We start from the raw sequence: 17,695 nt of genomic DNA, 5'->3' as shown, positions 1-17,695 counted from the left end.
CAGGAGCGAATCACCTGTCGTGCTGGCTAAGCTGATACACGTCTTTTTGTTTCCTCATGAAAATGAGTCAGTTGTAGAATCTGAGTGCTGGAAGGTGTTATGTAAAATAGTCGTTTGATCTTTCCATCTTTCCACTGGGGATTGTATTTCTCTTTTTATCTGGGGAAGACTAACAAAGCATATTTTAGGACGAGAAGAAGGAAAGATGCTCAAGGACCTGAACTTACAGGGGTCTTCTGGCATGGATGGGTGGGTTCAGGCTCCAGGACTCCTCTGACGGCTGGGGGTGGGCTGCAACACCACCTCCCCACTGGTCTCGGTCCCTCCCTGCACCCCCCTCGCCCCGAAACTACCTGGCCCACCCAAAGGAGGCAGGGACGTGTGTCGGAGGACAAGCTTATATCAGGAGTAAGCGAGTAGGAGAGAATGACGTCACACGTGAAGAAGCCCAATGCATACGTCTGTCTATGTGTCTAGGTTATAGAGATGCCCACGAGTATGCTTCTTTTTTCACTAATGGCAGCACAGGGGGCAAAGCTGGGAGAAAGGCTCTCTGCAGATTCCAAAATGCTGGTGCGCGATGGGCTCTAGGAACAGAAAGCCAAGTGCCGACGGAAACTGAGAGCTCCCCAACTCTGCCAACAGGAGTCCTGTAGAAAAGGCAGTAAGAACGGAAGCGAGGGGTGCCCCCTGCACACCGACAGGCACTGCACCCCATTCGATGGCTTTCCCCTCACGCCTTGGGAGGGGGGACGGGCTCCACTGGGTGGAGGAAGGAAGCCAGGGTGGGATGGAAGGCCCCCTCTTTGGGAGCGAGCCGGAAGTCAGCCTCTGGGGACTGAGGGTTCCCTCAGCCGGGAGTCTTCAGCTGACCCTGGGGGGTTGAGACAACGGGGCATGGAAATGACTGCACGTCCACGCCTCCCTCTTGCTCTCCTACACCACCAGCCTGGATGGCCACTGGAGAAGTCCGAGATGGGAATGAAGTCTCTCTTCCGAGTTCCTGGGGGTGATTGACGCAGTCATTGGGAACTCCTGGCTATTTTATTGCATTAGGAAACAAAACCATTAAAGCATTTAAGACAGCCCTTTTGTGTCCCTGCCAAGGAGATGAAGTGGATGGGCAACACCCGTTGCACCGCAGCCTTGGGTTCTTCACTCCACTGTGCCCTGTCTGCATGGTCCATGTCTGCTTTCGGGGGACAGCGTCGGCCCGCAGGGCATGCACATGCACGGTGAGCCGGGGACGCAGCGGCGGGGAAGGGCACTACTCCATGCCGCTGCGGAGGATCTGGTTGGCTGCGATCAGCATGACGCTTATGATGAAGGCCATGGCGAAGGCGCAGATGAGGCTCTTGCGGACGCAGGTCTGTCTGTTCTGCTTCTGGGAATGCACTGGGGTTGCAGGGGGAGCAGAGGGTAAGGAGACGGGGAGGGCGGGGAGGGGGAGAGAAGAGAGAAGTGACACAGTGAGACAGGCTGACCTCCTCCTCCGCAAGCCCAGTCCATAGGCTGAAGACTGGTCCCATCAACAAGCGTCTCGGGGACCGTTCTCGGAGCCTAAACATCACCTCTTCTGGCAGATGGTAGGAAACAGTAAAACTTCTATAACAAACACCATGAGAGATGTGATGTTCAGAGGGAGGTATAAACTTCCAGATCCAGTGGAGTTATAGGGACTTTCTGAGTGAGCAAATACGTAACATTTGAGGGTTTCACAAAAGGCATCATCCAGGCATGACAGTGTCCCCCTCTGCAGAGCACCGGGCTCCCGTTTCTGAGTCACCTGCTGCAGGCACAGCCAGGTTCAGATGCTTCCCTACCTGTTGGCACCGGGCTGGAAGCAACTTGCCCCCTCCCCAGAATTGTTCTTGGTGGCCACTGGTCGAAATGACTCTAAATGACTTCTGGTATGATTTCAGGTATGCACACCAGTGGTTCTAGAGAGGGGTTCCTAGGCACGCAGCATCCACGTCACTGGGAGCTTGTTAAAAATGCAGGTGCTCAGGCCAGACCCCATGCCCAATCTACTGAATCAGAAACTCCAGGGACGGGGCCAGCGATCTATGTTTAACTAAGTGATTCTGGTGAAATCTGAGAAGTGGAGACCACGTGCTCTGTGGACGGGACCAGTGTGAAGGAGGGAGGGAGGCACAAAACCCTCTCAGACGTTCCAGAGACACGGCGTCCCTGCCCCCATGTCCTGTTGCACCAGGGAGGTCTGACCTTGGGCCCTAGGGTTGTGTTCTCTTAATCCTTTTTGTTGGGCTTGGTCTTGTGCCCCCATTTTCATAAGGCCCTTGAGAAACCATTAATAGGTCTGAATCAGTGGGAAAGTAATTGGGACTAGACACAGGGAAATGGCAATCACCAGAAAGAAACGCTTTGATAAAGTGTGTTGAGGAAGAACAGGTCTCTTTTCCAAGAATTGCTTTCCCCTGCCGGAACTTCTTTTCCTTCTTTTTCTTCTGTTAGTCTACACCTCCTCCCTTTCCCATCTGTCTGTCCATCCGTGATCTTTGCACACAATTTACCACTTAGCATATGGCCAAAATCTGTGCCCTGGAGGCAGGTGGGAAGCTATGGACACCAGGGCTACTCACTGGACCAGCAGTATGGCACCATCTGGGAGTTTGACGTACATGTGAATTCTTGGGTCCCACTGCAGAATTACTGAATCAAAATCTCTGGGGCTGGAGGCCAGGAATTCATGAATTAATAAGTTCTCCAGGTGATTAGGGAATTGCTGGGCCCCAGCCCCAGGATTTTCGATTCAGCAGGACTAGGTGGTGCCAAAGAATCTGATGGAGTTTGAGTTGCTGGGGGACCTGACAGGTGTCTGTGTGTGTGTGTGTGTGTGTGTGTTAGGGACATAGTGGGTGGGGAGTTTTGGGAAAGATGGTTCTTTAGATTCAGATGTTAAGAAACCCAATGCCAGGACAGAAGAACATTTTTAAATCACCTTCCATTTTGAAAAGGGGTCCTTCAACCTTTGCAAACCTCCAGCGGAGGGAAAGTGGTTGTTCTTTAGGTCAGATTATGGTCCAGAGAAGGTTGGGGGTGGGGGTGGGGGTAGAAATGCAATTTCCTTCATATTACTCGCAGTCTCTCTCTGTAGGAAAGAAGACTGGCAAAAGAGCAAGGTCAAGTTAGGGTCCACATGTCTTTATTTATTTATTTTTTTAAAGATTTTGTTTATTTGACAGAGAGAGACACAGCGAGAGAGGGAACACAAGCAGGGGGAGTGGGAGAGGGAGAAGCAGGCTTCCCGCTGAGCAGGGAGCCCGATGTGGGGCTCGATCCCAGGGCCCTGGGATCATGACCTGAGCCGAAGGCAGACACTTAACGACTGAGCCATCCAGGCGCCCCGGGTCCACATGCCTTTAAGGAACCTAAAAATGGTTCAATTTCAAGTACGTCTTCCCTTTGACATTCAGTGGCTTCTCTGAGATCCCTGGAAATAACAGGGAAGTAGTAGGAAGCCCGTTGATGTTTCCAAGGACAAACAGAGCTTTCCCTGAGGGAAGGGGTCTCGGGGGGCTTGTGAAGGGGTTTCTAAAAATTGTATCAACCAGGAAGGTTTCTCCAGCAAGCCACATTTCACAGAGAGCCAGGGCCCCCTGGTGCAGCCTTGGGCTCCCTCTCCAATACTTGGTTATTTCTGCCACCGTCTCTTAGATGCTGTCTTGTTATCTTTAATCCTGGATCCACTGGGCTTCTGCTTCCCTTGGGTGATTGGGAGTATTTTCGGTTCAGTTCTCAACTTGCTGATCATGTCTGGGTCTTAGAATCTTACAAATTCTTACCTGGAGAAAGAAAATTTCCTTGGTGCAGAGATGTGCCTCCCCCGACCCCCTGCCTCCAGGAGTGGGCTAGATGTCAAAGGGTGCCAGTCCTCAGGAAGGGAAAAAGAGGTGGTGTTTAAGAACGAAAAGGACCAAAGCAGAAACTAAAATGAGGATACGGAAGTAGCGTATCTAACACTTTCTGAGGACTGGCTAATTTATTCTGGGCAGCTCCTCAGCATAAAAATGCTTCCGAAGGCAGTCATCTACCTTTCTGTCCTGAGGGCTGGTGAAGGCCAAGAAAAATTGTGTGATTACGCAGAGGGAGAAATTTTTGGCCGAAGCCCTTCTCTGTGAAGGACACTCGGAAAACAAGGTTACAGGCAACAGGATTACCCCCTGGAGAGCGGCTGCACCTTTGATCTGAAAATCCTTCAAGGCAGTGGGGAGGGGAGAGATAAGGAAGGAGGAAAGGCCTGGAGAACCTAACAGTTTGTACTTGGGGCCATGCAAGTCGGAATCCAGACCGAAGTCCGGTAAACAGAGTGGTGCTTGCAACTCCTTCCATAGCTCTGAAATACATCACCATCTGAGCCCATAATTCAGCCTCTGTGTCTCCACGAGTCCTTTGCTCTCCAGTTCTCACGTTGTCATCAGTGGTGTGGCAGAGTACAAAAGTAATGACCTCGGAGCCAGACCCAAGTCTGAAACATGGTTATCCCACATCTTGGCTGTGTGACCTTGGGCAAGCGAATTTCCTCCAGCCTCAATCAATTCCCTCATCTATAAAATGGGACCAGTAAAACCTACCTCGTTGTGAAGATTAAGGATATATTGTTTGCGCCCAGTGAATGCCAATTCTCGTTTGTGAACCTTTTAAAAACTCCCCTTTGCTTCTCGAATACCGCCTGAGTGGGCTAGGCATGCATTGTGTGCTTTATATACGTCATCGTAAAATTACATAGTGGCCGTCCTGGTGAGCTGGGTGTGTGACCGTCACTTGAGAGGTGAGCGGTCTGAAGCTCGGAGAAGTGGGGTCCAAGTTCATTTGGCAAATGGTGGAGGTGGGGCTGGAGCCGGGTCTCATTCGAAGACCCAGTTTCAAAACCTCTGCACAAACTCTGTCTTCTTGATCTTTTGCTTAGCAACAGAAAGCTCAGCAATAGAAAGATCCAAAGAGAAGGCATTTCAAACACTTGATGTGGCTGACGGAGTACAACCCACCACAAATTAATGTGTTTGTTGATAATCATTTAAGGCCTGTCTTTGGTTAGCATATATTTGCACTGCGCTATAGTTTGGGGGTTTTATTTATTCTCCGTGTCTACGCTTTGCTTCCTCAACAAGGCTTACAGGTCAGCCTAGGATGAACTGTGAGCCCAGGTTAGGGCTTCTCTTAACCACCACTTAGGAGCAGCCCCGGGCAAGGGACCGAACTTCTCTGAGCCTCAGTTTCTCTCTCTGTAGAAGGAGCTAGTGATAACGTTCTGCCGTGTCAAGAATTGTCTCAAAGATGAATGAGCTAATAAAAAAAAAAAGTGGAAGCTACGGCCAACTGTGAATTGCTAAAGAAATGCAAGACTTGCTCCTATCCCCTCAGGGCTGGAGAAAAGTTCTGCTCATTTTTCTCCTGTTCCCAGCAGCCTCCAGCTTGGGAATGCACATCCAAGCAGTGCTCCCAGACCTTTGCTGTGGTCCCTTCCCTCATTAACTCGTCCCGGGCAGCAGCGAGACTCACCCCCCTACAGCAGCACTTAGGATGTACCACCCATGCCTGCAACCTTTCTGCAAAGGCCTTCTTGCTGGGGATATGTGTTCCATCCAGCTCCGAAGCTCAGCAGGGAGATCAACAGACCACCTCCGATCCCTTTCCCACCTCTGCTCCTTGAGCCACTAAGCCTCCCTGTCCAGCAACCTCTGCTTCTGGTCATCTCCACACGAGACTCTGCTTGCTGGCCAAGACTCAAGGTGCCCGTTCTCGCTGCTAGGGGTGCCCGCTGACCTCCCCTCTCATTTCTTCTGGGCCTACCCCAAACTTTACTTTCCTAGGAGGCTTCTCCTGAACATCTTGCTCTCAAAGAGCCTGATCCTTTAACATTTTTGTAATGGTCTAACTCTCAATATTTATTTATTCCTCATTGAGATGGCATTCCCATACCAGCACATTCACCCTTCACGGGTGACCAATTCAGCGGCATTTAGTACATTCGCGAGGCTGTGAAAGCATCACCACTACCTGATTCCAGAATGTTCTCATCACCCTAAAAGGAGACCCCACGCGCATTAGAAGTCATGCTCCATTCCTGCCTGGCAGTCACCAATCTACTTCCTGTCTCTGTGCAAATACCTAGTCTGGGCATTGCAAATACATTATACAACATGTAGCCTTTTGTGTCTTCTTCTTCCACTTAGCCAGGCCCATGCATGCTGTAGGGAGCATTCCTACTTTCTTTCTTTCTGTGCCACATTTTGTTATCCATTCACCTGCTGATGGACGTTGGGGTTGTGTCCATTTTTTGGCTGTTAATGGGTAATGCTGCTAAAACACTTGTATCCACGTTTTGGCTCTCTTGGGGACAGATCTAGGAGTCAAATTTCCGGGTCAGATGGTAACTCTTTTTGAGGAACTTGCAACTGAACGTGAAAATGGCAAGAATGCATCATGCTGCTGGCAATCCTTTTCATGTCGGTCTTCCCGTCAGGCCTTGGGCTCCCTTTCTAGTCTCTCGGGTTGACAGAGTAGGAGCCCTGGAAGTACATGGGGATGAAATGTGAGTTGGGGGAGGCTGACACAGGAGGATATAGAAGTGAGGTCTCTAGTTTTCTTGAAAGCTTGTTAGCAAGTCTTCAGCACCTGCAGACTCCTGGCTGCTACGGCAGGACCTGGGTTTGTGAGCTCTAGCAACAGATTGTGCCTTTTGCTTTCTCATTTTCACAGAGATTCACACTGCTCCACTCGGCAAACAACAGGCAGTGACTCCTGGATTTTCTCCTGGAGGCGGGAGTCCATACGGATTTTGCCACTGACCAGCTGGGTGGACCTTGGATATATGGGGTTCATAATCCCTCTGGCTTCAGTCTCTTAGAAATGGGGCTGCACGTCTGGAGGCACTGGTTCCCAAATGAGGCAAACCAGAATCATAACAATTCTGATTAATTGCCCCAACACAGACCTATGTAAGTGATATTTCTGGCAGGGAGCTTGGGGCTCAGGAATGTTTAAAAACAAAACAATATAAAACCCATCTTAGGTGGTTCTCACAAGGAGCCAGAACTACTAGGTCTGGGAGCTATTATTGCTCTGTGATCCTTCCAGGTCCAACATTTTATGATTTTATGAAACTGAATATTTCCAAAGCCTAAGGCGGAACTAATTAAGAGCCTCTGAAAGAGAATTTTCTATACATCAGTGAAATCAGGAATGCTCACGTACCCCAGGTGAGACCTGAAGACAAGATGGATGAGGCTGGTATGCTTTATGATGCCCTTTAAGGGGAAGAGGGGCCACCTCTCCTTCTGGGGGTGGGAGCTGGTTCCTTCTCTACCACAAAATCATCTCGGGTTTCTAGCCATCAGACAGCTGTGTCTTGCTTGGTTCCACTGTGGACCAGGTGTTGTTTTAGCCTTTCCAATAGACCTTTCCTCTTCTCGGAACAAAATTCATCTTTTGGTTTGGGGATCTGTACCTCTCCACCTAGTGGAACTCTCAATCCAGCACTTCAGCTTTCCCACTGCAGCAAACCAGACCGGCCAAGTAGAGTGTGCCAAGCTCTTGGCTTGGTCCAGGGCAAGGCACATGGGCCAAGCACGATTGACGGGAGCCCCATCTTGGAATGGAAATGAGTCTTCAGGGAGACAATCCTGTCCCTTCGGGGAGAGAGAGACTGCCCAAGAATGAAGCTGACAGAGAGGAAAGAAGGACAGAGAGACTGGGAATAAGACAGTGTGAGACTGGGGGGGTGGGGAGGGGAGGCTGTCGCTTGAGCTCTTTGGATCCAGGTCAGTCAAAGTTCATCCCTTTGACTTCTTGTATTATCTGAGCCAGTGTTTTTTTTTAGTTTAAGGGGTTTCTGCTACTCGAAACCAAGAGTATTGACCAGTACCTTCAGTAAGTTCAATGTTGGCGATGATGACTCTAGGAATGAATGTGTCAAGAAGAATGTTCAAACCCTGCAAATTTGGTCCCTGTCCCATCCTTCAAAGATGTGGCATTCTAGCAGTGGGTGCTCATGACATCTCCAGGAAAAAAACAAAAGAAGAACAGACCTGGGGCTAGGGACCAGCTAATTTTGTTTTTGTTGTTGTTGTTTGTTTGTTTTGAGTGTTTACTACTGTGTTAAGCATTGTACAAAATATTCTCATGTGTTACCTCACTTAGTCCTCCTAACAACCACATGAGGTCATCATAGGATTCCCATTTCACGGATGAAGAACATTAGGCTCTGAATATTTATTTAAGTGTCTCGGGCAAATGACTGAATACATGGTGCAGCAGGATTTTAAGCCAGGCTTGTCCAGACTGCAGAGCTGGAGTTCTTAACCACCAGATGTATTTATCAAAAACAGCTCTCCAGCTCTCTGTCTGGTGTCTCAGATTCTCATCCCTCCTCACCGATGGCTCCAGAAAACTTTCCTCCAGGATTGCTGGGACGGATTCCCGAACAGAAGAAAAATCCCTTTCTTTCTGAAGCCCCAAATCTCTTCGCAAACTCTCTCCTGTCTCACTACCTGCCATGGACCTCAGCTACACCTTAACCTGATACCTTTACCCAAGGAGAACAGGGTTTATTTAAGGAAAGTCATAGCACCGGGAAAAATGGGAGCAGATGGTAGAGATGACATCGTATGCCCTTTTCATTTGGATGGGCCTGAAATACCCAATGTGCACGGCCAGGTGATGGGGCAAGGCTCCCCACCTGGGTGTGAACTTGACATCCTGAGAGGAATACTGCAACTTTCAGCAGGGATGGCTGAGCTGGAGACCTTGAATTTGGCTGCAAATTCTTTCTGACCTTCCAGTGAGTCCAGAAATTGTCGAATCTGGATGTGACTGTCATTGTCCAATCTTTGCATTGGACAAATGAAGAAAAGAAGACCCAGGGAGTTTTTAAATAACTTCCTCAGGGTTGGGGCGCCTGGGTGGCTCAGTTGGTTGAGCATCTGATGCTTGGTTTTGGCTCAGGTCATGATCTCGGGGTCATGAGATCGAGCCCCGCATTGGGCTTCGTACTCAGCAGTGAGTCTGCTTGAAAATTCCGTCCTTCTCCCTCTGCCCCTCCTCTCACTCTCTCTCTCTCTCAATCTATCTATTTTTCTCTCTCTCAAATAAGTAAATAAATCTTAAAAAAATTAATAACTTATCCAGGAGCACATATCTAGTCTACACAGGGCTGGAAACATGACCCGCACATCCATGCGGCGATGCTTTGGGGGCTACCTGGCCAGTGTCACCTCCTTGGACATTTATTTCTCTTGTCCATCATCCCATCACTGAATGGTGCAGGGCTGTTCTGCTGTGCCTTTCATAGAAACTATCCCCCCGTTGATGATTTTGCTTTACTTCCTTCTGTCGTGCGTGTTGTCAGAATGTCTAGAAAAATCTGACAGCTGGTATTCCATTTAGGGACAACATTTGGGGGATGTGTCTTGAAAGGGCTCGCACATAGTCTTCCTGCACTTCTACTCAACTTCCAAATATAATATGATTTCACTGGCGATGAAATGGAAAATGAGTAATGACGGAGTGCCATTCTGTAAGGAGTCTGAAATGCCTACATCTGGCTGAAGGACCCAGAAGAACAAATGAAGAGGCCAGGGCAGGGCTGTGTCAGAGAGCCCCGGGTTCAAATCCCTACCCGTGATTTGACTTTGGGCAAAGGACACCACTCTGCTGAGCCTCACTTTCCTCATCTGGACCAGTGGGGCCGCAGAACTAATCTTGCAGGTCAGTTGCACATGTTAACAAATGACCAGCACCTGGCCGGCATGCTGGGCAGTTTCCTCCTGTCCCTTTACCTCCTGGACTGTATCAATTTGAATTAAGCAGTAAACATATTGGAGGCAGTAAATCAAACTTAATATATAGTAGAATTTGTTACGCGAACCCTTAAATAAGGAGCCGGTGACAGGCAAATAGATGATTCAACCACAAGACCACTCAGTTTCACATATGTCAGCAACTGGAACCAAATAATGAAATACGAATGTGTCTCTCAGTGTCTGTGAGCTTATGTTCCCCAAAAGCTAAATGTCTGGTGATTATAAGGGGTGAAACAGAAGCAAAACGTCTTAAAACTCTTACGTAGTACAGATAGTGAATGCGCATTGTGGGGAGTCACATACTCTTGTATCTAACCCATTTGGGTAGATGCTGATGTATTTATTTTTCCAAATGGTTAGAACACAAATAGTGAAAACTGACACCTCAGGACACTGAGCATAATTTATCTGAATAAGGGAATTCAAAAAGATCAGGGGGGTTGGGAGGGCCTGAAAGTCATACTGAGTATTCTCATGGGATCCGGGCCCTATCGGATTCGGGCTCGTGGGTTATGCCAGAGAGGCCCTGACTTCAGTGCTGTTCAATGACCTCATGCCCAGAGCACCCAGCACGGTAGGTGACAGCTGGTCAGGTGCCTGACTCAATCCGAGTAACTTCTCATCCAGAAGCCAGGTGTGAATAAAGGTAAGGTCTCCTTCAGAGCCCTTGAATTAGATTCTTCTAGTCTCTTCCCTGCCTTAATAAGGGTTTCTGTAAATGACTTCTTTTGGTGCTCCAGGAAAATGGGTTCTACACGTGACATGAACCCCCATCTCAGAGTTTCCTGAAGAAGTCAGGAAACCTTTCCTTCTATGTAGCTTGGAGTCTCATCCTGTTGCCTCTTGTCCTTCACCTGGGAGAAGATGGAAACATTCCTGCTTCTTTATGCTCCAGAGCCCTGTCTTCCGTAAAGATAAGGCAGATTAGAATGTGTCAGGGGCTGGTGTGTGTGTGTGTGTGTGCGCGCACGAGTTCGTGCATATATCTGTGGTCTGTGTTGGCCTAAAACTTAAACGAATAAAGACAACAACATCAAGCCAAAAGGAAAACTAAAAGGAGAGAAAGAAATCCAGAAACCTCTCCCATCACGGGGGCCACAACCCCCTGGGCTCCTGGCCTATTTCTCCTTTACGCTTCCATTCATATGGAAAGAAGGATGTTTGTGTCCTCATTCAGCGGACAGAAACGGAACACCTCTGTACAAGTCTCAGACCCAACATCTATAAAAGTGAAGAGTATAATCACTGACGTAAAACGATGCTGGTGGCATGTGGAAGGTCTCCTGTTAATGTCTAACTGGCTCTGCGTCACACGGATTGTGCAAATCCACATTTCCAAAGCTGTGTCACACTCCAGAATCCCAGTCTTGACCCTAACCTTGCTGTGCTCTGAGCTATTCGATTAAATTCTCCCTCTGCCACACAATATCAGTTTCTTTCTTTTTCTTTTAAGATTTTATTTATTTATTTGACAGGGAGAGAGAGCATAAGCAGGGGGAGCAGCAGAGGGAGAGGGAGATGCAGACCCTCTGCTGAGCAGGGAGCCCGATGCGGGGCTCGATCCCAGCACCCTGGGATCATGACCTGAGCCGAAGGCAGAAGCTTAACCAACTGAGCCACCCAGGCGCCCCAACACAACATCAGTTTCATTGACCACCTCCTCCTTCCTTGCTCAGAGATAGATAGATGTGCCCTTTCATCTTTTAAGGCAAAGACCTACACTTCTAGGTTTTTTTCTTTCTCATTGATGCCTTCCTCTGACATAAGGGAGGCAAGATTCCCAATCCCCATGGATTTCCCGGCTTTGGGTACACACTTGCTGTAGCAGTTTTTTGTTTTGTTTGTTTGTTTCTCGCTGCAGCAAAGTTTTAACAAGAGAAGGAGGGAGGACCTCCCTGGGCGGGAAGGTCAAGGTCAGCCACTGAGTCTCAAACGCATTCTTCTAGGGCACAGGGGCCTCAATGCCTGTGTGGCATCTCTTCCTAGACAACCCTGCCCAAAAATACAATCAGGGAAGCCCCTTCTCGAACAAGGAGAGGGCTGTGGGCATTAAATATATCCACCAGTGACTCTGATCCTATCCGAGATTGGAAAAATCTTAAACCTGAACACAAAGCAATGAGCTTGCATCTGGGGCCAAACAGCGCTGACATAATATTTAAAATACAAAACACACCAAAAAAACCCCAACTCTCTGATGTGAAAACAAGCAAATGGATTATGTAATCAAGGTTGCAGAGGTCATTCAAAAAAGCAATCTACTAATTATAAAGCAATGTTTCTTTTCTTAAATAAGACCACAAAGTTTAAGGCATTTAGTACAGTGACTGGAACTTATCAATTACCTCCGTCCCCCAAATGGTAGCTGTTGCCAATGTTATAAGTCTGAATCAATGAAAGCAGACTCTGTAAGACTTCTATTTGGAAAAATCCCTTTCTCAGTCACTTACTTCATTAATGTATGAGCTCCTGAATAATAAAAAGACATTGCTTAGAGTTCAGATTACTTCCTCGTGCACAGTCTGACCTTTCCCAAATTATTAAGACTTGTGACATTTCTCTGAACAAAACAATGATCCACAGACGAAGGCTCCTGTGGAAAATAAAATGCCCAGAAATACTCTTCCCACCCATCTCAAGAGTGTTTGCTGACAGTGGGGGGCTGGAGCCCCCGGGTGCTTCCATTGTTTGAACAGGGAGGAACGAGAGGGATGGGGGAGACCAAGGAAAACTTATCCAAGATCCAAGTTTTCTCCCATCTCTGCCTCCCTCCCTCTACTGACCCTCTCAGTGTCCCCCCCCCCCGCCCCAACCCCGCCCCCACCCTGCTGCAAATGGCCTTGGCTGTGACCATCCCACTCTGGGTGTGCAACTCCAAATATGGCCACTGATGCTACAGCCCAGGGGTCACACTGAGGCTAAGCAAGGCAGCCTCTGTACAACCACTGGGTTACGTCTGCCATTCCAGCATTTTTGAAAAATTTAAATTTGAATGTGTTTAGAAGGGGCATTGCTCTCAGGTTTACGCCCGTTCCCACCCACTACTCCCTATTTCCCAGGCTTGAGTTAATTTCATTTATCGCCTCGGAGTATGAGCATCTCTTCCTGTTTCCTCTTGCCATGGCCTTTAATCCTGCACACGATGCAGCCCAGACAGGACCCGTGGGCGTGTAGGTCTGAATGAGCCAATGTGGCCACCTGGACTAACCCCGCCCCGAGTAGACTCCCTGCCACAGTGCTCTGTCGGCTTGAAAGAGGCAGCTCTAAGACCAGGCAGCCGAATCTATTCTGGTGGCCACATCACAGCTTACCCACGTGTACATTGATTTCTTTAAGTGTTCATAAAAAAAGAACGGAAAATAATAGTTTGACCTCTTTAAGAAATCTCAGCACTGAACAAGTGAAAAATTGCTGGTAGCCTGATATCCTGTTTTAATGTAATTAAAAAATTTTTTTTCCGATGCATCAGCGTTGTTATAGTAGTTCTGATTTTCAAAGTTGGAAAGAGGGATTCGATTATTTAGCTTACCTGGAACTTTCTACTAATTAGGGGATCAGGTAGGTGGGGTTTTTTTTTCTTAAGTTTTCTTTCATGAGCCCCCCAAAATGGCCTCTCATGGGTCTATATTTTGGCCCCAGGAAAACCTTATTTCTTCTGAAACTCCATGGTTATGTTCACGAGAGTCCTTTCATGAAGGGGGCTCTTTCTGAGCAGCGCCCTCAGGGAACAGAGCACAGAGGTAAACCATTCCTCAGGGTCCTGAGAGGTAGGTGTAATTATCCTAATGTTTCTAGGCAAGGATGCACCCTCAGGGAAGGCACACCTGGTGTCCAAGGTCACACAGTTAACCACTGGACTGGATCCAAGTTTGCCACCAGCCGAAACAGGCCGTGGGTACCACTCCACATGGCCCCCAGTAAGGAAAGGCAAACACCACAAAGCTGCACATCTAATCAGAGACCTCAGAGAATCACTGGAGGAAAGACAGGGTCACTAAAGGTCCTGCAAAAATGCAGAGTTTGGGGAAAAAAACAGAAAGGAAATAAATAACCTGCTGCATCTTTGCAGTGAGGATCTTGTAACCTGGGTCCTGGATTCTTGGCTTCAGTACAAGGCACTCCAGCCCCAACTGTAAACACATTTTCCATCGACAGAGGATGTGGAGGCATGCGCTGAGCCCAGAGCAGGAAAGCAGAAGCAGGGGTACCTACCTCCTTCAAACTCTGTTTGGCAGTTCTCCGACGTCTCCTGCAGGCTCTCCTCCTCGTTGATGATGATGTTCTCAATGTCCTTCATTGTTAAATGGTCCCGGAAGGCATGGTAGAGGATATGCTTCAACTCCTCCAGAGTTATCCTCTGCATGTCGAACTGTAAAGAGAAAGAGGAGTGAGATGGTCTCAGGCACACGGGGCTGAGAAGCCAGCTTGGGGCATGACCCATGGCCCTAACGCCCCAAAGCGCCTCTCTAGGAGCTTCTCCCAGCTTTGCTGGGTAGCAGCTGAGCAGTTTGTCTGTCACATTCAGCTCCAAGCATACTCGGGAACTTGCAGGGGACTTGGTGGGAATACAGCGAGTGCAACATATCCCCCTCAACTGAGAGTCCTGGAGAAAAAGATGCCAGCTGCTAGTTTGGCTTCCTACTCACCCAGCCATCTGCTGTCACCTCCTCACACCCTGCACACCTCACGGACTTTGGAGTTGTGTCGCACTTCAGACAATGCACATGTCTCTAAAGATGATACAGCTCCCAAGGAGCCAGCCATTCCCATCTTGCTTTAAATATGTACCTTGTTTGGGGCGCCTGGGTGGCTCAGTCGGTTGAGCGCGTGACTCTTGGTTTCGGCTCAGCTCATGATTTTGGGGTCGTGAGATCGAGCCCCGCATTGGGCTCAGTGCTCAGTACAGGGTCTGCTTCCCCTCTCCCTCTGCCCCTCCTCCCCCACTCTCTGTAAAATAAATAGATAAATCTTAAAAATAAAGATGTACCTTGTTCTAACAAGATAGAATACAAGTTCAAAGCCATGTTTATGAGGAAGAGAAGCTAAAGGACAAGTGTAGCTTCCCCAGGTATGTTCCTCCTGTCCTAGGGAAAGGATTATACTCTCCCACTCCCTTTCTATCAGGTTTGGTCCTATCACTTCCTTGGCCAATGAAATGTGAGTAGAAGTCACATATGCCACATCCAATGAAAAGCTTTAAGAGCCATTCTGTGGTTCGGTCATGTGCTCTTTCCCCTCCGCCATGAGAACAGCATGTCCCACGTGGGGGCTATTCCTTCTGTCTGGGCCCCAGAACAAGGATAAAGTGGAGAAGACCTGCAGATACCCCATAAAGGAAAAATAATGTGGGTAAGAAATGCCCTCTGTTGTGATCAGCCATAAAGATTCTGGGCTTGTTTGCTAAGTTGGTTTAAGTCAACAACACAAAAATTAATACACGGAAGTAAGAGGCTACCCTAACAAACTTTCTAAAATAGGATGTTCCAGGGCCAAATGGTGGGAAATGAGAAAAATGTTATTGGAGCCTGGAAAGATAAAGACTGATGTATGTTATGCAGAAGCACAACTTTTGGTAAGTCATTGCCTGTGAGGACTTGAAGAACATATATATGACGAATGAGTCTGTGGCTTTAGGTAAGAAGTTTGGGGAACAGCATGGTTGCAACTGGTTGTATCTACAGGGTCCCACAAGAAAGAGGTGACCTCAGAGTGAAAGAAATTATACAGAAAAAGACAAATACTGTATGATTTCACTTATATATGGAATCGAAAACCAACCAATGGAAAAAAAAAATTCCTGAACTCATAGATACAGAGAACAGACTGCTGGTTTCCAGATTAGGGGGTGGCCGGTGGGTGAAATGGGTGAAGGGGGTCAGAAGGTACACACTTTCAGTTATGAAATAAATAAGTCATGGGGATCGAGTATACAGCATGGTGACTATAGTTAATAACACTATTGCATATTTGAAACCAAAAGAGTAGGTTTCTCATTAAAAGTTCTCATTACAAGGAAAACAGTGTGTAATTATGAGTGGGGATGGATGTTAATTCAGTTTATTGTGATGATCATTTTGCAATATATATAAATATTGAATCATTATCTTATACATATGAAGCTAATGTAATGTTATATGTGAATTTTATCTTAATTTTTTTAAAAAGAGGGAAAAAAAGAGATATGTTCAGGAAAGAATTGGTTGGTTTGCAAGCCAGGAATAGAGACAACTCAGAAATTCCTGGTCTTACAGAAGGAAAGAAGCAATTGTTTTTCGTTTTCAACTAGGAAGAGATAAAATCGAGAAATGCTATAAATAACAAAACAAATCTAAGCATTCCTTATTAAAACCTCTGAATATGTTAAGTGACTCTCCGAGGAAGCTGGTTATTAAGTTTAGAGAGAGTTATGTCTGAAAATAACTGTGGATGTGGCTATTAGCAGAAAACAACTGAAATCAAATAGATTAAAAAAAAAATGACTATGGTTTTGAGAGAGCTGTACTGGGCAAGAGCCAACGGCCTGGAATAAAAGACTCTATGACTGCTCAAAACTTAAAATGATCTTTGGGCTCCCAACCTTTTATGGGCACAAGCCATTAGGAGAATAAGCTACAGAGGCCCCAAGCAAGGCATATTCTCTAATGCCCTCATCAGATGAGTACTAGTTGACTAGTGCAAAGGGATGGATCTCCCAGATGGCAAAGCTGGGAACCATGCTTGAAATCATGCAGTGAACTCAAGAGCAGTTTCCAGGAAGCAGAACTAGGGTCTAATCAAGGAATATTCCTCGCTCCAAGGTCTGTTCAAAAAGAGTTTAGAATTGCTCCAAGTACCCTTTGATTGCTATGTGTCTTCCTTTTTTTTTTTTTTTTCTTTCTGGATAGGATTGTTTGGGGTGGTTAGCCTGGGTCTTTTCTGCCTTTATATGTTGAGTGTGGTGGGGGGATGGGGGGATTTTTTTTTTCTTTTTAGTTATATAGTCTCCAATCAGGAGGAGCCATACCCAGATTCAATGTATATCATGAGATTCTAGATCTTGAGTCTTATATGTTATAATTGGATGGGACTTTTGGGTGTTTCCCTTGGGGAGGGAGGAGTATATTTTGTGGCTGAAGGGAAGAAAATGAATATTGTTTTGCAAAGGTATGGGCTGTAATAGGTTTTATTATGTCCAACTATTTCTTTCCCCAACATGTGAGAGGATTCTATTTCCCTGCCCACTGATGTCAGGCTTTGGCCAATTAAATGCCAGTGAAAGTCATATATGAAAGTGATGGATGTCCAAAGAGAAGTCTCAAAGCCATCTTGTGTTCTGCCATTTCTTTTTCCCTTCTATCACAAAAACACCTACACCAAATAGGGGCTGCTCCTTCATTCTGGTTCCTGGAATAAATACAACGTGGGGCTAACTCATAAAGGGCTTTGACTTAAGAGAAATAAACCCTTATGTTGGCCACGAAGACTTTGGGATTTCTGCAGTATAACTCAGCCAAGAACGAATACAGAATAATATTTTATGTTAGTCTGGATCGCAGTGAAAGAAAGTTCTAGACATTTTTCTTTCTCTGCTTTCTTTGTAAGCAAACCTTACCTTGCTTTAAATATGCCCTTATTCTAACAAATGAAACAAGGTCACTGAAATTTGCTGGAAATCTAAATGACTCAAGTTCAAAGCCATTTATATAAGAACAAGTGAAATGGGTGTGTAAAGTGGATTTGTTTTCTGCATCATAGTTTATTGACTAGAGAGTGAATTATGAGACACACTTAGGGTTGACCTGCAGTCTTACTGCCCCTTAGATTTGATAGGGGAACATGTGGTTGTTAGCCTGGGTTCTGGGAAAAGGCTGGCAAAATGCAGGGTGAGGGTG

At 47.0% G+C, this 17,695-nt stretch overlaps 1 protein-coding gene across 1 annotated transcript in view; it reads right to left on the bottom strand.

Moving 5' to 3' along the window:
• Positions 1-342: 342 nt before the first annotated feature.
• The window catches only part of CALN1 (calneuron 1), a 491,968-nt gene continuing 474,615 nt past the window's right edge, over positions 343-17,695 (bottom strand). The window contains exons 6-7 of the mRNA XM_054507623.2: positions 14,037-14,193; positions 343-1,395 (exon numbers count right to left, since the gene is read on the bottom strand). Of these exons, the coding sequence (XP_054363598.1) occupies positions 1,268-1,395; positions 14,037-14,193 (285 nt within the window). The 3' untranslated portion in view covers positions 343-1,267. The remainder of the gene's footprint in view (positions 1,396-14,036; positions 14,194-17,695) is intronic.

This window comes from Mirounga angustirostris, unplaced genomic scaffold (genome assembly GCF_029215605.1).
Source record: "Mirounga angustirostris isolate CCGP_5_RB_7025 unplaced genomic scaffold, mMirAng1.0.hap1 SCAF_5, whole genome shotgun sequence".
In the NCBI taxonomy this organism is placed as follows: Eukaryota; Metazoa; Chordata; class Mammalia; order Carnivora; family Phocidae; genus Mirounga; species Mirounga angustirostris.
Note: the sequence above shows the minus strand (reverse complement) of the source record. Positions and strands in the feature narration are given on the sequence as shown.